This window comes from Muntiacus reevesi, chromosome 13, assembly GCF_963930625.1.
Source record: "Muntiacus reevesi chromosome 13, mMunRee1.1, whole genome shotgun sequence".
NCBI lineage: Eukaryota > Metazoa > Chordata > Mammalia > Artiodactyla > Cervidae > Muntiacus > Muntiacus reevesi.
The window spans coordinates 8,426,043-8,452,867 of NC_089261.1; the positions used below are offsets into that span (position 1 = coordinate 8,426,043).

The following is a 26,825-nucleotide window of genomic DNA, read 5'->3' on the forward strand; positions in this document are numbered from 1 at the left end:
GGGGCTGTCTGCCATTCTATCAGAGCCCCCGCCCCCCAAACAAGGACATCTAGAGAGTGAGGGTCTCCTTGGAGGCCAGCCCTGTGCCAAGCATACTAGTATCCCTTGACTTGGCTGATCCTCGGCGCAGTCCACGTGCAGATGGGGAAACTGAGGCTCAGAGAGGCGATGTTGGCAGAGCTCAGATTCTAAGTCAGCCTGACCCAGGGCGACATCCTTCTACAATACTCCACCTGGCAAAAGCTGATCCGGATAGAGAGCTTTCCTGTAGACTGGCAAGTCACCTCAACCTGTGGGCCTCAGTTTTCCCATCTGAGAAATGGGAAGACCAGATTCGACAAAGCAGTCGTGGGAGAAACACAGTCGGTTACAGGCTCTGACACCTCCTCGCTGCAGGCAGGGGTGGCCTTCAGGAAGCCACTTAACCTCTCTCAGCCTCGAGTTCCCTAACTGCAAAATGGGGATAATGAGACCTACAGCTGGGCTTCTTGGTTCTCATGAGATGCCCATGAAAGACACTTTACAAGCGCTCAGTAGGAATGGTGGTGGTGGCCACTGTTGTTATTACTGCTGGTGCAATAGCCAATCACAAACAACCAGCTTGGTGCCAAGGGCCCAACAAGGCCACCAGCCTTGGGACGTCTGGCTGGGTTATCTCGTCAACAAAGGCGATTAAGTAACTCAAAACAGCCGCGGCAGGGGGAGCCACCAGCTACAGTTACCAATAATGATTTGAAGCAGAAACCCAATCTCCCTCCCCCACTTCCCAGCTGATGCTGGGCAGTGACTGGGCTTGACGGCACTGGGGTGGGGAGGAGGCAGCCTCCTCCCCCCAGCCCCAGAACAGAACTGTAGCCCCGTGGGGGGACTCGGGCCGCCAACAGGAAACCACCGACATCCCACTGACAAAGGGCAGTCTCTGCAGAAACCTGCTGCAGCCCACGCTTGGCCCCAATTCTAAGAAGCTGACTTCGAAAACAACCTGAAAAGTGAGTAAAGGTTTAAGGCTGAGAACCATGATCACTAAGCTCTGCGTGCAGTGAATGCCCGAGAGCAACCCAAGCGTCCGGCCCAGGGCGAACGCCTGAACGGTCAAGGCTGGTGACAAGTGCCGGGCATTAACCCGGCACCAGACATCACGTTTGCAGAGGGTGTCTCGAAGTGGGCAGACGTTCCCGTTATCAGTGGGCACGTAAACTGAGATGGGCATGGTCTACACTCACTCGTTCACCACGATGGATGAGATTTAGAGGCAAGTTACAATGTGGGACCTCGTATCGGATCATGGGAGAGAGAAAGGACAACAGTGGATGATCTGGAGAAATCAACGGGGCTTCTCAACCTTGGTGTGATTGATGTAGGGGCCGGGTCATCCTTGGCGGTGGTGTTTGGGGGGTGGGGGGGTTGGGACTGTCCTGCTCACTGTAGGATCTTTATAAGCAGCCCTGACCTCCATTCCCAAGATGCCAGCAGCCCCTCACCCCCACCCCAGCTGTGACGATCAAAGAATGTCACCAGATCCCTGGATGAGAACCACTGGAGTGAAGTCCAGAGTTTAGTTAATACCAATAGCACTGTGAAGTCGGGTACGACTCTTTGCGACCCCATGGACCATACAATCCACAGAATTCTCCAGACCAGAATACTGGAGAGGATAGCTTTTCCCTTCTGCAGGAGATCTTCCCAACCCAGGGATGGAACCCACGTCCCCCACATTGCAGGCGGATTCTGAACCAGCTGAGCCACCAGGGAAGGCAATAGCAGTGAGCCTGTGTTAATTTCTCCGCTGGACAGACGTTCTGCGGCTGTTACAGCAGGATGCTAACATGAGGGGAAGCGGGGTGAAAGCTACACAGAGGCTCCCCCTACCATCTGTGCAACTTTCCTATAATCTAAAAGTATCTTTAAAAATAATTATGAAGAGGTAACTTGGAGCAGAAAGCTGAGAGCAGTTAGCGGCCCGGGCTGATGGAGCGAGTGTATATTCTGTACCGTGTGAGTCTAAGGCGGGGAGGGCCATCCCTCCCCCACATCAGGACCCTTACGATAATCGGTGCTTAGCTGATCCCGTGCCCGCTGAAGTGGCTTCCTGGGAAAGAGGAAGGACTCAGGCGGTTGGTTTCCCTGGCAACCAGCCCCCATCCATAGGTGCTGGCCAAAAGTCATCTCATTAACAGAAGGTCATGTGTGAATATCTAGACGCTTTTATCACTTTTATCAGTCTGGAAATTCCAAGGGTTTTAGGAGCTCTGGGGCAGAAACAGGAACAAAGGCCAAATGTGTACTTCTTACTATAAATCAGTGTATCACGGCCTCCCTGACGCTGGAGCCCAGCGCATCAAAGACGCGCGGTCCTGGCGGGGGGCAGGTTCCCCAAACACAAATGATTGTGGGTTGCTTCTTTGCTTTCTCACGCATTTCAAAACTTTCCAAGTTTTCTACCATGTCCATCCGTTATTTTTGTAACTAAAAAAAAAAATCAACTAATGTCCTTTTACACTTACAATACGACAATGCACAAAAATCAGTGATCAAAAGCGAAGGCCCGGAGGGTCTCCTGTTTCTCCACTGCTGCAGGGATCTAGGGCCAGGGGAGGTGGTGGCTGAAGGACAATGTTTCCTAAAGTTGTATTTTTAGGAGCTCCGGAAAATTCCCTGGGTGAGAAGGCATTTGAAGTATTTGCAAACATTCAGCAGGGGGAAGAATAATATTTCCCAAGTCTGTCTTTCTTGGGCGTTCTCAGTTGGGTTGGCGAATGTTCCAAAAGACCCCGAGACCACCTGTGACGGTTCTCTGCCAAGCCCCTCTGTTCGCGGAGCCCTGATGAATGCCACACGACCCACCATAACCCACGGCCCGCCCCCTGAGGGCAGCGAGGGATGAGGAAACAGAAGCCCAGAGAGGGGGAGCAGCTTACCAGCAGACACACAGCAGGTCAGTCTCAGGGTCAAAGCAAGATCTGAGGAGCACGTTAAACCCCGCAAAGCACTTCCCCACGGGTTCCCTGTTTTTGGCATTCTGCCACAGAAAGTTTTGAGGTTTTTTTGTTTTGTTTTTTCCTTCTTCTTCTCTGTTATATTTTGATAGAAAAGAGGCTGCGACGTGAGGGTTCCAACATTTTCCTTTTGCTTAGTAAGATCACCGAAGGAAAACCAAACTCTATTCTTTTCACCTCATAAAAGACAATTTTACATGCACACAACAAAGGCAAGAAGGATGTAATTTCAGAATAAAGAACCATCTCGTAAATCAAAGAAATGTTGCTTTCTGGAAAGGTCGCTCGTTTTTCCTGTTTTCTTTTCCCGCGGACTGGAGGGGCGGCCGCTGTGCCCACTGATCACGGCGGGCAGGACCCTCTCCCCTCTGCCTCCCAAACCGAACCCCCATCACCTCCCTCCTTGAAACAACCACCATTTCTAATGAACACAGAGACGCTGCCGGCCAGGCAGAGAAAGGAAGCAAAGCTGGCAGGAGAAGAAGACTCGAGTGCGGACGGCCAGACTCACCCAGAGGTACCGCAGGAGCTTCAGCAAGCTGGGGCAGTAGTAATACTCCATCTCTGGCGCCCGGGGCTATGCCGCCTGCCTCGTGCACGCTCCAGCCTCCCTCTGGAGGGGGCGGCTCTTCCCGCTCCGCTTGTCACGCAGGAGTCAAGTTCAAGGCGGCATGAATCATTCAGGGGCCGGCTGGCGGCCAGGGGGTTGGCAGGATGGCCCTGTCCCGGGCACAGGGAGCTGCTGCTCAGGTGTGGACTCGGGGCCCTCCTGGGGGTGCTCTGGACCTGGGGGTTCTTCCACTGAGGGAAGGCGCGAGGATGGAGCCCCAGACCTGAGTGTATGCCTGAGTGAGTCATGTGAGTGCAAGCTCCTCCCCAAAACCACACACCGAGGGGGAGCCCCTGGCCTCCCCATCCCGACTCCTTCCACCACATTAAGGACATAAATCAACCCAGCCTCACGCAGCCCCTCCCAGCTTCTGAGCAGCCCTGGAAGTCCCCCTTTTCCAGGGGGGTGAAGAGGGAGGCCCAGAGAGGGAAGGGGACTTGGTCGAGGTCACACAGTGAGCTGGAAACCCCAGCCAGTCCTGGGTTCTGTCTGCTCCCGTGGGTGGGCAGCCCAGCAAGGGAGGAGGGGCTCCCCAGCCACCCCCTGCTGGCTGGGGGGTGGGGGCCGGGGGGAGCACCCCTTTTCAGAAGCTTTATGCCAGCTACAGCAGACCTGCAGGCCGACCCAAGGCCACCTCTCTTGGACGTTTCCTTCCAAAGAGTGTGATCATGCCATCACCCCGCCTCCCCGAGCCTCGGTTACCCCTTCTGTAAAGTGGGATGGAGCTTCCCTTCGTTTCACGGTTTCCTGCACAGGACAGGGTAGAATAATACTAACACTAAAGCTTCTCCTTTCGTGCCGCGGTGCTTCCCCGGGGTGAGCCTCATCACCCCCGCCGGCCGCATGGCCAGGTGTGAGCTGGCCAAGGGCGCGGCCCGGGTTAACCCGGCTTGGGCGGGGGCAGAGCCCCAGCTCAGCATCACCTCCATCAGGCCAGCCCCGTCACAGCCGGAACTGGACCGGCTCGCGGCGAGCGTCCCACAGCAGAGCCCAGGCAGGGAGGGGCGGCAGGCGCTCGGCTGAGGCACCCCCCCACCCGCCAGGCCCCGGGGGGACCGCCTGTACTGCACACAGCCCCACAGCCTGACCCGGGGAAGAGCGGCTGGCAGGAAACCCACGAGGACCCCGGGGGGAGCTGAGCTCAACAGGGGAGGACGCCACCCGCGCGCGAACCTCAGAGCCCTGGAGAAGCAGGCCCTCGGCTCCCCCGACCCGAGCCGGTGCCCGGCATCCAGGCAGCGGAGGCAGGTCCCAGACGATGGCGCAGCCGGAACACCAGCGGCCCCGGCTCGCTGGCTGACGGAGAGCACAGCTGGAAAGCTGGGCCCGCTCTCCGAGGGGCTAACAGAACAGTGTGTGGGGGTGGACGCTGCTGACCCTGACTGACGTGGGCAGGGACAGTCCGCCACCCCCGGGGGAGCCTGGAGGCTGCTGTGTGCCAGCCCCCCACCTGCAGCCTCCAGCCCAGGCTCAGGGCGGCCCCAGACACAGGGCCCCACGGCAGCCCTTCTGCAAGAGCATTCTGCATCTCCGTGACTCCTTCTTCAATCCCTCCTCAAAGGTCAGGTCCCCAAGGGCCACCACCCTGGTCGACCTAGTTCCCCTCGCCCCACCCCACACCCGGTCACAGCAGGTCCTCGGCAATCCCCTTTTTGGTTTGGTTTTGTTTTTGGCTGAGACGCATGGCTTGTGGGATCTTAGTTCCCCTACAAGGGATTGAACCCAGGTCCTCGGAGGTGAAAGCACCCAGTCCTAACCACTGGACCCCCAGGAAATACCCAGCTATCCTTATTAATGTCATTCATTTTCCAAAAAAGACTGAATGTGCAAACAACCATGCGAACCTACTCAGAGGGCTTAGCTATAAGCAGAAACCTCTATTAAAAATAAGGAGGCTGTTAAGATCAACAAGAATCACAGAGGAAAACAGGGATGTAAAACTGGTAGTCCCCGGGTGTGACTCTCTGAGAGTTGGGGGTTTTTTTTGGAGGGGGAGGGAGGGCAAGAAGGCAGGTGTACTATTTTATTTGAATGAATGGCGTGCACACGAGAAGGCACAACCCAGGAGGGCTTCTTAGAGGAGGCTGCCTGGAGCCGAGACTTGAAATATGACCAAACACTCCTATTCCCAAGGGACCCTGTGTTCAAGTAGAAGACTGGCATCTCTGGAAATACATCTGCTTAAGTCAGAAATACCATTTCTATATTCACAGGGCTGTCATTGTGGGCTGCCCATTCGCTAGACACATGCATTCACCCTCCTCCACACACACACACACACACACACACACCTCTTTTAGAAATAAAATAAAAGCTTTTTCCCAAAAATAATAATAGTTTCTTCAGAAGAGAAACAGCATCAGCAAAAACCAACCGGGGTGGCCAGCGCTGTGAGGGCTGCAGACCAATGCCCCAACTTGAGCCCAGTAACTCTAACGGGCCAGCAAAACCGAAACGTACGAGGAGCTCCCTGGCGGGGAGCCGAGCTGAGTGACACGCACTCCAAAACCAGCGACAGGCGTTAAAGTAAAAATCTAAATGGCCGCGGTGAACTCGATTTGGGGGGATACAGAATGAAGATTCTGGCATTAAAAACTAGTAAAGAAAAAAAAAAAAAAAAAAAAAAAAAACTAGTAAAGAAAAAAAATGCTGAAAATAGATCGCCCCCACCCTGCCCTCTGGTGGTCACTCGTAGGCACTGCACCAGGAAGCTCGTGTCCAGTCTGGAAGGATTGGGGGGATGGGGGAAGGGAAGGGAAATTGCAGCAAGAACTCCCCCTGGTGGACACTCAGGGCATTTCTGATGCCCTGTGTAGGTGGAGGTTTCCCAAAAGAAGTCCAACATCCGTGGACAGAGCCTGCAGGTGGCACCTGCCCACTGGGTGAGGCGAGGCCAAGTCACTCACTTTCCCAAGGACTCAGCAAGATAATACGTGAGTCAAGACTGCCAATACCCTGTGTGTTAGCTGAAGGCCACTGGGTGTGGTTAAGTTAAAAACATTTTTTTTTTCCTGTACTGTATAAAATGGGACTTCCCTGGTGACTCAGATGGTAAAGAGTGCAATGCGGGAGACCTGGGTTCGATCCCTGGGTTGGGCAGATCCCCGGGTGGAGGGCACGGCAACCCACTCCAGTATTCTTGCCCGGAGAATCCCATGGACAGAGGGGCCTGGTGGGCTACAGTCCATGGGATCGCAAAGAGTCAGACATGGCTAAGCAAAGCACAGTGTATAAAAATGGCGAGATTTCACAGTAAGACCAAATCCCCATCATCACTTTTGCTCTCAACACTGGATCATCCAGCCACTCTAGGCAGGACCACTCCAGAAGGCGCCCCCCCCACACCCCGCCATCTCTCTTGGTTTGTCATTAAATTCTCATCCCTACCTGACCTGGCTCCCGGGGGGACAGCCCCTGATACAGCATCTCAAGGGGCACCACCGCAAATCTGGATTCAGACGCCCCGAATGCATCTGTCTGAGGCTGGTAGTTGGGAGTCACCAGGTCAGGAGGTTTCTGAGGCAGAAGGAATGGGGTCCTCGGGTGCTGCCCGACCCCCTGACGGAACTCTCCCCTTTCTTACACGCCTTCTGCTCTGCTCAGTGACAGGGCCACCCTGTGAGCACAGGGGTCCCCTCCGAGGAGGGCACCGGGGACCACGGACTTCTTCAGTGGCACAGTCGAGCCCCGCCGCTGCTCAGGCTGGGCCCTCTCTGCCCGGGGGGCCCGCCCCACCTCCCTCCACCTCCCGACTTCTACGCATCTGTCAAGGCCCAGCTTCACCTGGGACCCCAAACCCTCTGCCTCCCCCACAACCAAGTCGAGGGCGACTGAACCTTCTGCCTCACCGGCTCAGTTAGCTGTCCCCACTGCTGGCTGCCGACTCACCCACTTGCTGAATCCCTCAACTCACTCACTCACTCAGTCATTCAACAAACACTGCAGAGGGCCAACTCTGTCCTGACAACAGGGCATTGAACAAAGGAGTCATGAGCCCAGTAATGTGGCAATTCCTGTTTGCGCCAGGGAGACGGGGGATCAGAAAACAAACAAACAGTAAGTGCAGACAGAGGTCAGAATAGGGAAGGAATGAACCCGGTACCAGGGGACAGGGAGAATGAGAGGCGTGCCAAAGAGTGGAAACGCACCAGATGTCCCATCGATAGACGCTCAAATAGCCCAAGTCTGGCGTGCTGATGTGAGAGCGCGCTACCCAGCCGTAACAGGGAACACGGTACTGACCCACGTGACGGCCTGGATGGACTTGGAAACACTGCGCTGAGTGAGATAAGGCTGAGCCCCAAGGACAGACGGTGTGTGACTACATTTTCCTGAGATACCTGGCATAGGCGATCCTTTTTTTTTTCACTTTTACATATAGTTGGGTCTTGCTTTTTAAAAACCCACTCTGACAAACTCTGCTTTAGTTTGAAGTTTTTTTTACTTTCACTTTTTTGGCCACGCTGTGGGGCATGCAGCATCCTAGCTACCCAACCCAGGACTGAACCCACGGCCCCTGCACTGGGAGCTCGGAGTCTCAACCACTGGACCCCCGGGGAAGCCCCTAGGCGATTCTTAGAGACAGAAACCAGGAAAGTGTTTGCCTCGGGCTGGGGGGTGGGCGGCAGCGACTGGGGTGGCAAGTAATAGGGACGGCTTTCTTCTGGGGTGAGGAACGCAGCCTAGAGGTGACCGTGGTGATGGCTGCATGTACTAAAACCCACTGAACTGTACCTTCAAAGGACTGAATTGTATGTCATGAATTACACCTCAGTAAAGCTGTTATTTTAAAGTGAGCCAAGTTCAAGAAAAACATTAACTACATTTTAGCTCAAGTAGTTAACGAATATGAGAAATTTCAGGTCCTGTGAGAATGAGTAGTGTTTCGGGAAACATCAAATTCATCCCTGACATCCTCCCAGCTGTTCCCATCCCAGGTGCGTGATGTGGGCAAGTGGCTTCCCCTCTCTCTCTCTCCATCTCTCTCTCTGTGGGCCTCAGTTTTGCCATCTGGAAAATGGGAATGAAAATAGTTCCTACCTCCAAGAGTCCCCGTGAGGATAACCTGAGCATGATGCCTGGCACATCCTATGAGGTTTGATAAATGGTATCAAAGAGGGGCTGGGGGACTGACTGAATGAAAATCTTCTAAAACTCACTGCCTGATGGACGCACACGTTTGTGAGTATACCAGGAGCGTACGAAAACCCACACGCTGAGGGCCTGCTATGCGCCGAGCACCGTATTGGGTGTTCGCTGCCTCTCAGAGCCTCCTCTCTGCTGGGAGGCCCCGCTGAGGGGTGACGCAGAGCTGACAGAGGCCCTGAGGGGAGGGAAGCAAAGGGCGAATCTGGAGAACAAACAGCTCGAGCCAAGGCCCCGGGGTAGGAAGACGTCCACGTGTGTCGGGACATTCCAGAAGCCAGCGTGGCTCGCGGGGGTGAGCGGAGGTCACAGCACACTCAGGGCGCGAGGCCCTCTGTGCCCCTGGACTGGAGCCTGAGCGCGAGGGGCTCACCCTGCAGGAAGGGATGTGAACCTGGCTTCTCCCCAGCACGCGGGAGGCGTTCGGCAGACGCTTCTAGAATGAACCCCGAAGTCTGCTTGGGACCTGGACCGCTAACTCCGACTCTGCAATTCACCGCCTTCAACACTCGCGACAGCCTGTGGCGGGCACGGGGTGGGCCTCGCCGCATTCTGCAGATGGGGGAAGCAAAGCTCAGTGAGCCGACCACAGCCGGGGGCGGCAGCTGAACGAGCTGAGACTCGAGGCCAGGCCGAGCGGGCCCGTCCCGGGTTCCCGAGGGTGCACGCGTGTGTGTATGCGTGTGTGCACCCTGGAACTGGAATCCGTGTGGACCCAGCAGCCCTGCCCGGGCGTGGGGGCCGCTGGTGCGTCTCCGTCGGCTCCACGGGTGAAGCGAGGAACTGTGACTCCTGGCAGTGGAAAGTGCATGTTCGCTAATCATTTATGGTCTCACCAGAAATAAATGAGTCAAGATGATTCCACCATGAGCATCATTCTCACGCAAGGGCACGTCAACAACATACTTTCTCGAGGAGGTGAAGCAAAGAGATCGGATCCCCCTCAGCCCTCCGGGCCCTCTATTTTCTGACCCTGGGTGAGGAGGAATGGGTCCACGTGGAAAAGGCTCAGCCGTAACAAAAGGGTGACGTACTGACACGGCTACACCACTGACAAAGCCGTGAAGACAGTACATTAAATAAAACGAGCCAGACACAGAGGACACGTGTTAATACTAAACGGTTCCATTCATAAGAAGGACTCAGAATGGGCAAATTCACAGAGACAGAAAGCATTACAGAACAGAGGCTGCCAGGGGCTGGGGGTTAGGGCCAAAGGAAGTTAGGGTTTAGTGGCTCACCGTTTCTGTCTGGGATGACGAGGAAATCGCTAGAGGCGGACGGTAGTGACAGTTACACACTGTGGATGTATTTAATGATACCGTATGGTATGCTTAGAAATGGTTAAAATGGCAAATTTTCTGTTAAATATATTTAACCACTGTGTGTGTGTGTGTGTGTGTGTGTGTGTGTGTGTATTTTTTTAACGGTCTTACCCAAATGGTTCAAACACCTCCTAACTGGTCTCCCAGCTTCCAGCTTCCCCTCTGCAACCGCCCCCTGCAGTGGCCACTAGGGGGCGCCCCACGCTGCATCTCTGACCTTCTACAGCCCTCATCGCAACTTTGCTTGGCTCCTCCAAGGTGGAAAACACCGGCGCCCCTTATTTTAACCCTGAGGGTGCTTCTCAGCTGGGTCCTGTCCATGTGCTCATGCCTGAAAGCTCCTGGAAAAGCCCACGTTCTCCCCACACCAGAACATTAGCTTCGGGCGGGCAGGAACCACATCAAAGTTCCCTGCTGCACCTCAAGGACCAAAGAGCCCGTGTCACACTGCGGGTACTCAACCCGTTTCTGCTACTCAAGACGTTTAGTGAGTGACGAAATCAACAGACGACCAGTCAGTGTCATCCTGGGTTTAGAGTCGAAGAACGGGAGCAATCTGGGGACAAGTTAACTTGCTCATCTTTGTACCTGTAGAGCTTTGCATGTATTAAAAACTGGGTGGAGGATGGGTGGGTGGGTGGGAACGCAGATGGGTGGGAGGGTAGGTGGGAGGAGAGATAGCTGGGTAATTGGATAAACACAAAATCTCCCCAATACAAAAATCTCAGGCACAACTAATCATTTGCATGTTAAGACCTAGGAAACAAAAGCTTTCTGGTCTGGCTGGTTTTAATCCCAAAAAGAAACTTTAATCGGCTGAGATATAAATTGCTCAGTTCTTCTCCAGTCCTGTTGGGCTCAGCAGTGAAAGACAAGAAGCAATTAACAAATGAAATTAGCCACCTGCCAAGAGGACTGCTGGGCTGCCTGGGAGCCCCGCTTGCCGGCCGGTTCCTCAGCACTCGGCCCCACATGATGCCCGAGGGTGAGTCCATCGTCCAGACTCACCCGGGCGGAGGGGCCCCTCTGTCCGCCGGGCCAGCTCCCACCTGACCAGCCCCTGCACCTCCGCCTCCCTTCCCTTCCCTGGCACACGGCAGGCCCACGACGGGGTGAACTCATCACCAGATAAGCCGGCTAATGCAGACCGACGGGTTTGGGGGTTGGAGAGAACATTCTTGAGGTTCCCAGGGGCCCGCCTGCCTGCCCCATCACAGGGAGCCCCCAGAGCTGGTGAATCTGTGCCTTCACGGTCACAGGAGGGGCCTCCGGGGTGAAACAAGACTCAAGGTCATGGTCTGAGACTGAGTCACTGTGTTTTATGATCCCCAAGTGCGGGCCAAAGGCTCACCTCACGGGGAAAAGTGGGCGTGCCCACCCACCACCGCCCCTGGAGGGGGAGGAAGAGACGGCACGGGACTCAGACCTGCCACCCAGACCCGGGGTCCTAAGGGTGCCTGAAGGCAGCAGCGGACCAGGGAGAACAGAACCCTGGCCACAGAGTCAGAGCTCCAGTCCCAGCCCAGCCAGGCCGCTCTGGGGCCCTGGGTCGAACACCGTCCCCTCCCCTGCTGCTTTTCCTCAACAGCCAACAGCTCGTAAGGTTAGAGACAGCTTCCTGTTCTATCAGTAGATATGCAAGAGAATGTAGGGGAATAAAAGCAACTGGCAGCAAAATCATAATTAACAACACATAATTAACAGCAGGTACATCCATCAGGCAGTTCCTTCTCCACCAGGAGCTGTGCTGAGCGCTTTATAAGCACCATCTTGTTCCAGCCCTGTCCTCCCACCACACGATATCAGAGTAGTGGAAAGGTCAGCAGCTGATTAGGAGCCTGGACTCCAGACTCAGACCTTGGCAGAGGTACTTTACTGGTGCTGAGCCTCAGTTTTCCCACCTGCAAAATGGGAATAAACTAGTGTCTATGCCCCACAGTAAGCACCATGGTGGGTATTGTCATTTCTGTGATTCACCACTTTACAGAGGAGGCAAAGTGAGACTTGGAACGGTAAATTCTCTGAAGCAACTGGCTGGGACCAGTCTGACCTCATGCTCAGGGTCTGACCAGTCGGGGGTGGGTGGGGCTCTAGAGATCAGCAGGCATCAGCCCTGGTGTGTCCCAGGCGCCCTTTGGACTGTGGCCAACCCTGTGCAGGGCAAATGTCACATTCTCAGCCCAGGGGCTTGGTCGGGTGTCTTGTTTCCTTGTGAGCGAACGTCCCGAGCACTGCAGGCTCAAGAGGTGAGAGGCTGGCAGGCTGGCCCGAGCCACAAGCACAGTGCCGAAGCAGAAAAGGTCCGGGGTCAAGGCTGGAGGCGAAATAGGCCCAGTGTCCATTCCAGCTTCCCCCGCTTTCAGACTGTGTGGCCTGAGGCAAGCGGCTTAACCTCTCTGAGCCTCAGTTTCCTCCTCTGCAAAATGGGATTCATATTCCCTGAGAAGAGGCGGGGACTGGGGCTTGACAAGTCCTGGGGCACAGGCTCAAAAAAAGGAGATGCACCTGAATCTCAATCGGAAACCAAAAGAACAAAGTCATCGATCAAAAGAGTGACGGAAGTTAACAGCAGACGGTGTTTATCCGCTAGTGAGAGGCTCTCCAAATACCCCACAGGGTGCAAAGCACAGCTCTGACCATCTCTGACCTCCAGAGCGGCCAGGCGGCCATCCGGACCAAAGGGGGCTCAGGGACCCCAGGCGTCACCTGCAGGGTCGCCCTGTCTGCCCCTCTGGGGGCCTCAACTTCCCTGTTCATAATGAGAGAGTTGGCCTAGGTGAGGAAGAGGGAGAGGAGGGGAGGAGGGGGAGTGGGGAGGAGGAGGAGTGAGGAGGAGGAGGAAGAAGGGCAAGGGAAGTGGAGGAGAAGAAGGAACTGCCATCCCTGCCGCCAAGGCGTGAAGTGGGAGTTTACTCTTCTGAGCGCCGAGTGACTTCACTTCCCGCCCACAAAACTACTCTTGAGGCCACTTAGGACCATCCTCATTTTACAGAAGCAAAAACAGGCTCATTGGGGCCCATCAAGTCACCTGCCAAAGGTCACGGAGTGCCAAAGCCAGAACTTGAACCCACTTCTTCCAGCCTCCAGAGCCCCAGAGCCCCAGTGCTGAAGTCCCCCTAGTCAGGACTGTGGAGGCATCAGAAAGCGAGTGTACCACCACCGCCTCCTGGTGGTCACACCCCAGAATTGTAGGCCTCAGTCCCGGAAGCTGGGAACCCAGGTCCAAGGCCTCAGCTCTGTCTGGTTCAGGCTCAGTACCCAGACCCGGCCTCAGCTCTGTCTGGTTCAGGCTCAGTACCCAGACCCGGACGCCTCCAGGGGAGAGGTGATCAAACAGGCTGCAGTGGGGCAGAGGCCTCTGGGGTCAGAGGGAGGGAGCCAAGGAAAGCAGTCTAAGGACTCCACGGAGAAGGAAGAAGGGCCAGCAGGCAGAGACTTGGACCGGGATGCTGTTCCCTCCATAACCTTTGCCTTCTCTCTCTCTGTCAAACACACACACAAACACAATCAGATAAGTCGAGTCAGTGCTTGAGAGGCAATGGAGACAAAGGTGAAAAAGAAATCAGCAGCAGAGATTTGGACACTTGTGAATTTTCTGGGGCTTCTCAGCCAAGGTCTGAGTCCCTTCACAGGCAGGGTCACCCCCCGCCTCACGTCAAGTCTTGGCAAGAACTCTGCCAGGGGCAGCATCTTCACCCCCTTACACAGAGGAGGAGACAGAGGTTCAGAGAAGTGGTTTCTCGCTGGTGGTCACCAAGCTAGAAGGAACGGACCTCGCATGTCAATACTGCTGGACTCCAGGTCTCTGAGACATGGGACCAGGCACAGGTGACCACTAAAATGCACGGAGTCCTGCAACTCAGAATGACCTTGGGTATGGAACTGGTGTTGCTCATTTAAAAAGACTTATCTCAGATGTCCCCAGGCAGGGCCCAGGGCCTGGGAAGGACTTTAGAAGGAAGTGCAGAGCTCAGCACATCTCCAAGGATCATAGAACAAAAGTGAAAAAAAAGAAAATCATGGAAAATCAGAGGTGGTGAAGTCCTGGAACGCAGCTGGGGACACTGAGGCTTGGGCAGAAGGGGGCTTCCCTGGGGTCCTGCTGCCTCATTTACCCACCTCCTTTCACAAGAGAGGAATCAGGCAGAGAGGGAAGAAATGCTGGCTACGGAGAGAGCTCAGTGACAGCCAAAAGGATACACAAAAGCAACAACAACAACAACAATAATAATAATAATGGTAACATAACACTTATTAAAGTGTTTACTGTATACCTAAGACCAAGCGAAACACTTCTCGAGTTATCTGAGTCCCACATCAGCCCTGTGAAGTACATGCTATTATTATACCCATTTTATAGATGAGGAAACCGAGGTCAGACGCCCAGCTCCATGCAGAGCCAGGATGTGAATGAACCCAGGCAATCCAGCTGCAGAACCAGCCCAATGCTGCCGTCCTCCCGTCGTTACCACACCATTGGTTACTGTCTGAATTACGACGCGCTGGGCTACACACAATCTCACTCCATCCTCCCAACAGCACAAGGGAGACAGGAATCACAGTTCCGTTTTCCCGGGGATCAAACTGAGGTGCAGCGGAATTAATCGAGTTGTTCAAAGCAGCAGAGGTGGTGCCGGGATGCAAACCCAGGGCTCTCAAGACTCCAGGGCCTGTTCTAACCTCACAGTGCCAGATACCAGGGGCTGCCCCTCCACAGGGGGCCAGAAACCCACCAGAGGGGAGGCTTCCCTGGCAGAGCCGCCAAATACTGTCTCCTGTCACGACACGAGCCAGGGCCCAGCCAGGCCGCAGCAGGCTCCCGGACGGTCACTGGCCCACCCCCGCCCCCATCACACCCTGGGACCAGCCTGGGACGTCCCCAGCGGCGTCCGCTCCGGCCACGCCGGCACCACTCACCACGAAGGGCCCGCTCCTCCTGTCCTTGCAGAAGCTGTGGCTCCTCCGGGGGCCCGCGGCTGCGGGGCTCACCTGGCGGCGTGGAGGCTCATTGTCCGGGACGGCACACTCCCTCCCCAGGTCCCTCGGTGACACCTGAGACGCAGGAGACACAAGAAGAGGAAACTTGACTGGGGCTTCCCCTTTGGCAGGAAGAATATGTCACACTGAGAGGGGCCATGCTGCACCTCAAGGGGCAAAGGAGAAAATTAAAGTGCCCAATGCCCACCTCTGCTCACCCCTGCCCCACATCCTTGGTGGGTGGTCCACCTCAAATGATGGGGTGGGGGGGGTCACATATAGGATCAGCAGGTCTGTGTTCAGCCCAGCCTCAGCCACTTCATAACTGTGTCACCTCGGGTGAGTGCCTTAACCTCTCTGATCCATGACCATGTGGGGAAAGATCCATAACAACAGTCCTCACCTTCTCCGTTCAGGGCTGAACCAAAAGAGGACCAGCAACGGGAAAGGGTGTGAACTCGGAGCTGCCACCAGGGGGCGGACATGCGTGAGACCCGGGAGCCTCCCCGGTCCCGGCCAGCCCCCGCCCGGCCTGTGAGGGGCCCACTCTGAACGTCAGCCACTGGTAACTTCTGGCGGCCCGTGATAGACATCTTTCCATGTACCCGAACGCACGTGCACCTGTGCGCAGATACAGTGAGAACCGATACACGAATACGATGGAGTAGGTGCGAATCTTGGTATTTTTATATTCAGGGGGATACCGTCATAAGCCAGTAAACATGGTACTCTGGAGGGTGCATTTTACGGGCCTCACACTGTCCCTGCACCGACAAGAAAAGAAAGGCCCAGAGAGGGGAAAGTGAAACGAAAATGAGGTTGCTCAGTCGTGTCCGACTCTTTGCAACCCCATGGACTGTAGCCTACCAGGCTCCTCCATCCATGAGATTCTCCAGACAAGGGTACTGGAGTGGGCTGCCATTTCCTTCTCCAGGGGATCTTCCCGACCCAGGGGAGGCATCTGCTTAAGAACACACAGCATGGGCAAGGGCAAGGCTGACCCCTTGACTCACAGCCTCTTCTGTGACGTCTTACGAGACCCTCTGTTTCTCCTCCGACCTCAAGGGCTGTTCCTTCCCCGCCCCCGTGCATCTCAGAGGAACGTGTCAAGACGTGACCCAGGTCAGCCTCACGGCCCACTCTCCTGCTCCATCAGTGCCTGCTGGACTTCTCATCATGCCCCATGGCTTCAATAAATCCCATCTAGACTCTGTCTCTCCGTGCTGGGACTCCGAACTTGCAGATCCCACTGCCCGCTGACCATGTCTGCTCACTGCCTGCGCTGGTCTGAGACCTCATGTGCCTAAAACAGGCCCCCAGATTCCCCCCCTCCAATCGCCGGTCACCAGCTGGGCAGGCCAAGACCCTCAGGTCGTCCTCTATCTCCCCTCTCTCTCCATCCGGTCGACTCTGCCTTCAAAACAAGCTGCCAACCCCACATCACAGACCGTCGAAGTCGACTCAAAATAGATCAAAGACCTAAATGTCAGAGCCAAAAGGAGGAAACTCTTAGAAGAAAATACACACTTGTATCTTCTTGACCTTAGTGGATTAAGCGAGGGTTTCTTAGATAGAACACCAGAAGCTCGAACACCAAAAGCAAAGTAAATTGGACTACATCAAAATGAAAAGCCTTTGGTGCTTCAAAGGGCACTGTTAAGAAAGTGAAAAAAATGAAATAAAGTGAAAGACAACCCACAGAATGGGAGAACATTCCTGCCAACCATTATGTCTGATAAGGCACCTGTATCCAGAACGTACAAAGAATAATTACAACTCAGTAATAAAATGACAAATGGCCTTAAAAATAGACAAAGTGTGTGAACGGACATTATTCCGAACAGGTACACCAATGGCCAGTACGCACATTACAGGATGCTCCAACAGGAAATGCAAATCAAAACCGCAACGATCATTGTGCAATATATACAAATACTGAATCACTACACTGTACACCTGAAACTGCTATAAAATTACATGTCAATTATATGTCAATTTAAAAAAAAAACCACCCTGAGATACCACTTCATGCCCACTAAGATGGCTAGAGTCAAAAAGATGGACGATAACAAATGTCAGTTGGGATGGAGAAAAATTAGAACCCTCACACACTGCTGGTGTGAATGTAAAATGGTGCGGCTACTTTGGAAAACAGTCTGGCAGCCCCTCAAAGGAAAAAACTGGAGCTATTACCATGTGACCCAGCAATGCCTCTCCCAGGGAGATAGCCAAAGATATGAAAGCACATGTCCACACAAAAACTCATACATACACGTTCATAGCAGCCTTCTCCGTGACAGTCAAAGAGTTGGAAACAACCCAGATATGCCTAATGCTGATGGATGGGTAGATAAAACGGGGCGGATCGATCCTGCAGAATATTATTCAGCCATGAAAAGGAAGTACCGACATACACTACAAAACGGATGGCTCTTGAAAACTCTATGCCAAGTGAAAGAGGTGAGTAATCTACAGACAAGTGAAAGAGGTGAGCAAATCTACAGACAGAAGGTAGGTGAATGGCTAATCGGGACTGGAGGGTACTGGGGGAGCAGGCAGGGACTGGTCAGTGGGTACAGGGCTTTCTAAGGGGAAATGAAGATATTTAAAACTGCATGTGATGATGGTTGCAGAGCTCTGTGACTAGACTAAAAGCCATTAAATTAACTGTATGCTTTAAATGGGTGAACAGGGACTTCCCTGGTGGTCCACTGGCTAAGACTCTGAGCTCCTAAAGCAGGGGGCTTAGGTTCGATCCCTGGTCAGGGAACTAGATCCCACATGCCAAAACTAAGATCCAGCACAGTCAAATAAGCAAATAATAAATGTTAAATAAATAAATGAGTTCTTGCATGGGCCATGAAAATTCTATCTCAGTAAAGCAGCTACCTTGGAGAAGGAAATGGCAACCCACTCCCGTACTCTTGCCTGGAAAATCCCAAGGATAGAGGAGCCTGGTAGGGTACAGTCCATGGGGTCACAAAGAGTCGGGCACGACTGAGTGACTAAATTCTCCCTTTCAAAGCTGCTACCCAGCTTCCTTGGTGGCTCAGTGATTAAAAAAAAATAAAAATAAAAAATCCGCCTGCCAATGCAGGAGATCTGGGTTCAATCCCTGGCATGGGAAGATCCCCAGGAGAAGGAAATGGCAACCCACTCCAGTATTCCTGCCTGGGAAATCCCATGGACAGAGGAGCCTGGCGGGCTACAGTCTGTGGGGTTACAAAGAGTCGGACAGGACTTAGCCAGTAGACAACAACAACAAAGTTGCTACCATCCCCTCAAAAAGAAGCGGCTAACCCCTCCACGGCCACCACCCGGTACAAGCCCTGTCTCCTGTCTGAGGACCGTGGCAGCCTCCTCACGGGCCTCCCTGCCTCCACCCTCACGCAGAGAGCAGTCAGGGGTCTCTCTGAGACACAGATGGTGGAAGCAACACTCAGAAGCCTTTGGTGGCTCCCCTCGCTCTGGCCCGTCCTCACCTCTCCAGCTCAGGCCTGGCCATCGCCCCCGGAGCCCACTGGGGTGCCCCCAGCATCCACAGGACCACTCATCCCCATGCTGGGGTGTCTCCACTTGCTGCTTCCACGTCCTCTCTGCAGATCCTGGCCTGCCTGGGGTCCCAGCATCACTCCCATGGCTTCTGTCGGGTCACCCCCTGAGAAAAAGGGGGCGCCAGGGAGGTTACTCTCTCTCCCCAGGACTTACCACTCTCTGAACAATCCCACCCCCTCGCTCGGCTCACCTGTCTGGACCGGCGCTGTCTGCTAGAACGTCCTGTGACCAAGATGACATTCTCCATCTGGGCTGCCCGGGGCAGCGGCCATGGGCCACTTGTGGCTTTGGAGCACTTGCATGCGTTCAGTGTGAATGAGAAACTGCCTCTGGGGTCTTACTTAGTTTTAACTGACTTACATTGAGAGAACCACACGTGGCTAGTGGCTGCCGATGGACGGAACCGACTGAATTGGTGGACTGGGCCCTCCCAGTGTCCCTGGTGCCCAGAAGAGCCAGATACGACTGAGGCGACTCAGCACGCACGTACCTGAAACTATTCTTTCTTGAAACGAAAATAAACCATTTGATGAAAGGAAATACTATAACTGGGCCTGGGACAAAGTTTTGATAAATGTTAAGTGAAAAAAAGAAAGGGGGAGTGAGGGTAAGGGAGGAAAGGAGGAATCACCTTAATCGCAATCACACCCCACGGGGGGCGTCCATGAGCAGAACTGGCTGTCAATCAAGAAATCTTCACCCCGGAAGAAGACATGTACCTCAAGACACTCAGTGGGGTCTTAGAACTCAAATCAACCCAAATGTACAACTGCGAGAGCCTTGATAAAAAAAAGCTTGGGCTCAGTCACACAACAAACAGCTTTGCAGCCATTAAAAATAATAAGGTGATGATGGACGCGCTGTTTCTTAGTGCTGAATGTTTTAAAGCACACTATCTGGGTATATATGAAAAAACACTAACTCGAAAAGATACCTGCACCCCAATTTTTCTAGCAGCACCATTTATAACTGCCAAGCTATGGAAGCAACAACCTAAGTGCCCATCAACAGATGAGTGGGTGAAGAAGATGTGCTACGTATGTGTGTACACACACACAGACACACACAGGGACTATTACTTGGCCATTAAAAAGAATGAAATTTTCCCTTTTATAGCAGCAAGGATGGACCTGAAGGGTATCAGGCTTAACGAAGTAAGTCTGACAGAGAAAGACACATACTCTATGATGTTACCTATATGTGGAATCTGAGAAATACAACAAACTAGTGAATATAGCCAAAAAGAAGGAGACTCGCAGATATAGAGAAAACTAGAGGTTACCAGCGGGATGGCAGGGGGAGCGGGCACCATAAGGGTAGGGGAAGGGGAGGCACAAACTATTGGGTATAGCACAGACTCAAGGACACACTGGACAACACGGGGAACGTAGCCAATATTCTGTTATAACTGCAAGCCGACAGTAATCTTTAAAAATTGTACAAAGCATTTTTTCTTTAAGTTTAAATGTATGGGGAAAGAAGAAAGCAAGTTGTGAGATTTTCTGTAGAATGCTGCCTTGCTTCCATACGACAGGGTGCATTGACCGATCTGTGCTTGGACCAGGGTCCCTCAGCCTGGAAACTACGTCGTACACTCGGGGCTGCAGGAGTGTCTGAGCTGGAAGCTGTCCTGTGCATTGTAGGAGGTGGTGGAGCTTCCCTGGTCTCTACCCACTGAGATGCCAGGGGCAAACTCTCCTCTGGTTGTGACAACAGAAAATGCCTGAAACGTCGCCAAACATGTCCTGGGAGCCAAGCTGTCCAAATGGCCGAGAACCACCAACAGGGCTGGAGGGGTGGGTCCCAGCATACCAGACTCCGCATTTGGGGGAGCTTTCCATCCCAAACCTGATGTCTCCATGACGTTTAAAATCTTGCCCAAGCATTCACTATCCTTGCAAAAAGAAAAATACAATTATAAAATCAATACATATATTGATTTATAAGCCACTCTGGAGCATCCGAAAGTCTCCAAGGAGATCAAGAACCCTAACCGTGTCTGCATCTGGGGAAACGGGAAAGGAAAGGGGGCTTGAAGGGGGACACGCTTTTACACACATTATACGCTGGGGTGCTTGTATGCACTCCGTCGTGTCTGACTCTTTGCGACCCCATGGGCTGTAGTCCGCCAGGCTCTTATCTATGGAATTTCCAGGCAAGAACACCGGAGTGGGTTGCCATTTCCTCCTCCAAGGGATCTTCCTGACCCAGGGATCAAACCCGGGCCCCCTGCATTGCAGGCGGATTCTCTACCACTGAGTCACCTGGGTTTGAATCTTCAACAGCCAACATTTTGTCCTTCGGTATGGCCCTTATTTATTTTTTAAATGTCAAGAACCCAAGATCCTCGGGCAGGAGAGAAGAGAAACGGGGAGCCGGTCCAAGGCTTCCCAGTCCCCTTGGTGAGAAAACAGATCCCCTGACAACAAGCGCTCCTGGGGCCCCGGCACCCCGGGCGGGCGTCCAAGGCTGGGCTGAGGGCCCCTCCGCCAGGCCCCCGAGCCGGGCGCTGGCACACGGATGAAGTGTCACGTTTCCACGGCCTCTTCCCTCTTGCGGGCTCCCTCAGCAGTCTGGCGGGGGCGGGGGAGGTGAAACCCTCAGCGCGTCTGCAGAGCCCAGGGCCTGTGGAGCCCACCGCCCGCCGCCCATGCTGGGTGCTTTATCTCCTCCCCGCCTAGCTGCGGGGCCTCATTGACTCCTAACTCCGGAGGGGGGGAAACGGAGGCCAGGGGAAGCCAGTGCCTGCTCTGCACACAGCGGAGCCTGTTGAGTGGCAGAGCGGAGATTCCAACGCAAGCCTGAATGTGGTCCCTGGAAGAGACCACATTTGAAGAGTGGTTCAAAGCCACTCTGAACCTCAGGTGAATTCTCCTATCACTTAATTCCCACAATCTCCCTTTTCTAGGTTGGAAGGGGGGTTTGACCTGAAGGGGCCCTAAGTCAGTTTCCACACTGGCTGCAGAGCAGACTGGTCTTTTTTCCTCACCTCTGGACCTTTGCCCACACTGTGCTCCTACCAAGGATGCGCTCACCTCCCTTTTCTCTCCGACCTCTGCACAGAGATCAAAGCTTCCCAGGGGCCGACTCCATGCCTCAGATTTCTTCCCCACCTTCGTGATCCCAAGTGCTCAGGTATCAGGCCAGACCTGCGTGCGAACACTAGCTGTGCCGCTCTGGTGCTGTGTGATGCGGGGTAAGTTACTGAACCTCTCTGAGCCTTTTTTTCCCCCTTCTGAACAAGACGATCGCACCTGCAGCAGACGGTATGGGCGCCCTGCCAGACACTCAAATACGCGCCAGTGTTGCGAGAGGGTTTTCCTCTCCGCCACTGAGCATGGCACCAGGAATCTGAATGTTAACAGCCCCAGACACAGCCTCAGGCGAGGACAGAGGGAAACGAGGAAACAAATGCTGCCGGTCGCCTGACCCCTGGACAGGATCGCTCAGAGGTGACCTGTGCGGTTCCCCAGCGGTCTGCAGTAAGAACGAGCCTCGGGTGCCCACACCTGTATCACCTGCCTTCCCCTCCCTGCCTCACTGCTCCCCCCACCCCCTGCCCGGTTCCTCTGGGATCACCTCCTAAAACAACCCGCAGGCGGCTGCGTCTGGAGAAACCCAAACCACAACGTTCCCTCTTTCGTGGATTGTCCTGAGGCTCATGTAAGATCGTTCACTCAACAACTACTCTCTGAATGATCACAAAACGTCAGGCATGGTACTGGAGTCTGGGGATACGATGATGGACCTGGTGCAGTATACTGGAAAACAGCAGGTGCTCAATAAAGGGTACCTAGCATCATCATTCTAGGCCAGGGGTTTCAAACTGATAACCCACGGGCTGTGTACAGAGCCGGCAGACAAGTTTTGTTTGAGCTAAGCAGCAAATTTTTTTAAAATACATTGTCCCCATTTCATGATGGGGGAGGGAACTACTGGCCAAAATGTGGATCTTTCAGATTCCCTCGATAAATCGGATCTGCCGTCTCAGGACCCGTTTCCCCGCTTGTTGAGAACCAGCTGGGACTGTGCAAAGGTTGCCCCCTTCAGAGACAGCTTGAGCGCCCCATTTGCCACAAGCCCTACCACTCCCTAGCGCCTCACACCCCGCCTGACTCCATCATCCCCAGGGCCAGCAGGACCGCCTCGGTCTTGAGTTTGAGGCCTCTGGCCTGCATGTTTAACCGGTGTACTCACCTTTTGACTGTCTCGATTCCCCGACTCCTGCCGACAGAGCCCCATCTTGGTGTCTCTGGCCTCTGCACTCTCCCTGGGGAGGCTGGGCCTCCCTTTGGGCTGCTCCTGCCTCCTCTCTCTGGCTTCCTGCATGATGGACAGGCCCTCTCGGATTCTGAGAGGGGGGCCTTTCTCCGAACAGGCCCTCTTGACATCCAGCTGTGACCTTCCGAAGTCCCGCGGGTGGTCGGCCCACAGGGCCACACTGCTCTCCTCGCCCCTCCCCGGGGGTCTCCTCGGGGTCCCTTTCCTCTGGTCAGCGGGGGACTCCCTGGGCTGCACCCTGGCCCCACCGCTTGGGTCCTCCCAGGCAGGGGTGGGCTTTGACTCGGCCGGGGGATGCTGGCACTTCGCGCTGTGATGTTTACTAACAAACGTCTTTTTCTCATCCTCAGGGATCCCCAGGCCTTTCTTCCTGGGGCCGGTGGCAGGGCCCGAAGAGACCCCTGGATACTTCTCAGGAGGAGCTGAGTGGGGCGGGCCCCAGAGGGGAGAGCTGACCTTGTGCGTGGCTGCCCCCGGCATCTCTGCCAGGCACTTGCCTGAGCCGGGAGTGGAACTGGGGTTGGTTTCGGCAAAACCAGCCTGTCTCTGGTAAGCCTCAGCTTCAGGGCGCTCCTTTAGACTCCTCCGTCTCTGATCTGCCTCGCCCTGCGGGCCAGGCCTCTCGGGGTCTGAGCCCCAGAGTTCTGCGGGCGGACCCGCCATCCAGTCCTGAGCCTCCCGCGGGCTTCCGGCCGGCGGCCTCTGATACTCGGCCATCAGCGCATCGATATCGAGGACGCTGGACCTGTAGCCGGCCTTGGCTTTACCTGGGAACGTCTCACTGACGGCTTCCGTCTTCCTTCGGACCAGGAGCTCGCTGGCTTTCGGGGGACTTCTGAAAGCCGGGGGTGTTTGGGGAGAGCCGCCAGGGGACGTCTTGCTCCCGCTATCCTTCCAGCCGTTCTGAAAACTGCTGCTGCCTTCCGGGACCCGAGGAACCCACACAGCATCGGCGTCGGAGATCCTTTCACCTGGGGGACCCAGAATCCTGTCCCCGAGAGACGTCGGATGCTCTGTCGGCCTCGGAGGCTTTGGAAAGCTTGCATGCTCATGTTCTCTGCCCGGGGCTCGGTTTATACTGCCCATGGTCTCCAGCGGCTCTTCACGGTTCAGAGAAACCAAGGTATGGGTGAGAGAGAGAGGGGATAGGGGTGGGACTGCTTTTCTAGAAGGTTCTGTCCAGTTTTCAGGCCCAGGCCTAACCACGCTCTTGGCTTTCTGAGTGTCAGGGATCTGATAGGTCACGGCAAAAAAGGTCGCCTTGGGTTCCACAGGCGACCCCTGCCTTGCTGCAGGAAGAACCTGCTCCAGCGACGCACCTGGGCTCCCCTGCCGGGCCCCCTCCCGACCCGGGAGTAGCTGGGGCCTTGCTGAGGCACCCGCGGCCGTGGTGCTCAGGTGGTGCCCCCCTCTCGGCTCCGCCCTGGACACGTGCTCTGGGGGCAGGAGGCTGAACTCGTCGAACTTCACGTCGTGGGGCAGGGTCCGCCGCCGCCATCTGTCCGGCCTCTGGTCGCTGGGGCTCGCCCTCCGCCTCCTGGCTTCGGGCTCGTGGCTGCCAGCCCCGGCCAAGGGCCCCGTCTGCCCTGGCACGTCCGCCTGAGGCCGCACTCGGGCGTCATCGGCTTCATCCTTGGCCCTGGGAAGAGGCTCTGGAGGCGCCCCCCGGGGCGGAGCCCTGTCTCCCAGCTGGATTCCGGCCCCTTCGGTCCCCGGGTGCTGGGCGTCCAGGACGGTCCTCGCAGAGGTGGCCTCGGGGCTCGGCTCGGAGCCTCTCCCTTCGCTGAGCCCCACGGTGGCTTTATGCCAGCTCACGGCCGCCCCACCCGTCCATCTGTCTGACGGGCAGCTGCCTCCATGTGTGTCCTTAGGCTCTCGGTGGAACTCGGGCTTTGGCCCACTGATCTCACGAGTCCCCCGGGCTTCCCAGATCAAACTGGCCCTTTGGACGGACCCCACCTGGCCCTCCGGCCTACACCTGGGGTCGGCGGGAGTCACGGCATGGGTGACCTCCTCGGACAGCAGGGGCCGAGACCGGCCGCCGCGGAGCGTCAGGGCCTTCTCCTCGGGTGCCGTGGGCACGGCCTCACTGTGCGCGCGCTCCCCGACGGCATGCACGACGTCGTACCTGGGCTCAACCCTCTCGGGCGCGGGGGCGCTCTCCGGGAGCTTGAGGAAGGGGTGATGGCTGCCCTTTTCGCCCCCAGGGTGCCTTCCCAGCAGGGAGGACCCGCGATGCTGTCTGGGCTCGCCGCTGGAGAAGGCGGTCCCTCCGTCTCGCTCCAGGTCAGGATCTTCCAGCCACTCCCGCTTCAGGGCCGTGCTTTGTGGGAAAGAGCTTCTGGGTCCAAGGAGCCTGGATCTGGGCTCAGAGACGTCGGCCAGGTCCCTGGGGGTCGTGGCCCAGGGACTGCGTCCCGAGGGGGCAGCCACGGTGTGCTTCTCCACGTGATTCTCAAACACCGTGGCCCATACGGTCTGGAAGCTTCCGTCATCATCCGGGGTGCCCTCGGAAGGGCTCCGGGCCCCCACCGCGCTGTGACCCCGAGCGCCGCCGGGGACGCGGTCAGAACTGCCTTTCCGCTCCGTCAGCCTGGGTTTCTCCGGGGGTGGACCAGGCTTCCAGGGGCTTCTTGTGACGGATGTTCCCTCCACACCATGCCTGTCCTTTGGCTGGGAAAACAAACAAAAAAAGGAAACAATGCAATTTATTTATTTAATTTTAAAGACTGAAGAAACTTTTTTTTGATATTTATTTGTAAAGGTTTGCCACAACATTATAACAAATTCAATAAAGTTTTTTTTTGATGTGGACCATTTTTTAAAGTCTTTACTGAATTTGTTACTATGCTGCTTCTGTTTTATACTTCAGGTTGTTTGGAGTATGGGATCTTAGCCCCCCCGACCCCAGCCAGGGATCAAACCAGCATCCCCTACACTGGAAGGTGAAGTCTTATCCATTGGACTGCCAGGGAAGTACCAAAACAATGCATTATAAGTCAAAGGATTTGAAATGGGAAGGAAGAGGTGAGGGGACTAAAAAGGCTGCTTTTAAAATCACAGGAGTGAGAAACCATCCAGTCTCACAGACTGAACACAGCCAGGGAAGGAACACAGGCACTCCCGGCCCCGTTGGCGAGAAGACAAATGGACGTGGCTCCTGAGCAGTTCGGCGCTTCTGCCCGGATGTTAAGACACTCATCCCCTTTCACCTGGCCAGTGTCCTTCCAGAATCCCGCCTGGCCCACGTGCACACGTCTACGTGAACAAGAAAGGTCGTACAGAACTGCCAGTGAAACAAAAGAGCCTAGATGCCCATCTGAAGGGCTAAATAAATTTTGATACATGCAAACAGCTGACTGCCACACAGGCGCTTGGACCCACAGAGAGGGGCTGGCTCCCAATGTTCTGAGATCTAAGGACACTTAAAACGCTGTTGCATTGATGGAAGAAAAGCAGATGGAGGAACCATGTATTTATATTAAAATACCATTTTAAAGCACTGTAGGTGTGTGTGCATGTATATACATACATGCATGTAGACAAACAGTGGAGAAGAGATGTATCGATCAATCTGACCCCCCAAAAAAGAGCATTGGTTCCATTTATATAAAAATCTAGAAAATGCAAATGAATCTATAGTGACTGAAAGCAGATCGGTAGTTGCTTTGGGGGAGGAGGGGGCAAGTGGGGGGGAATTACAAAGAAGAAACTTGCAGGTGCCGGAAATGTCCACTGTCTTTATGGTAATGATGGTTCAACAGATGTACACAGAAGTCAGAGTTCACCTGCTCTGACACTTTAAATACGTTCAGTTCACTCTATGTCTCTTATACCTCAATAAAGCTGTTCAAGAAAAAACTGAGCTCAAACCATGCTCTGTGACAATCTGGAAGGGTAGGATCGGTGGGGGGGCGGTGGGAGGGAGGGGACAGG

The 26,825-nt window shown here is 54.8% G+C and overlaps 1 protein-coding gene across 3 annotated transcripts in view; it reads right to left on the bottom strand.

Annotated features, from left to right (window-relative positions):
- Positions 1-26,825, bottom strand: part of KIAA1671 (KIAA1671 ortholog) — a 173,916-nt gene that overhangs the window by 90,294 nt on the left and 56,797 nt on the right. For 2 of the 3 annotated variants that reach the window (XM_065904923.1, XM_065904924.1), the window contains 2 exons: positions 22,806-25,562; positions 14,994-15,128 (listed from right to left, as the gene is read on the bottom strand). In XM_065904923.1, the coding sequence (XP_065760995.1) occupies positions 14,994-15,128; positions 22,806-25,562 (2,892 nt within the window). Of the gene's footprint in view, positions 1-3,507; positions 3,829-14,993; positions 15,129-22,805; positions 25,563-26,825 lie in introns of those variants that run through there. The other variant, XM_065904926.1, reaches the window with a different exon arrangement.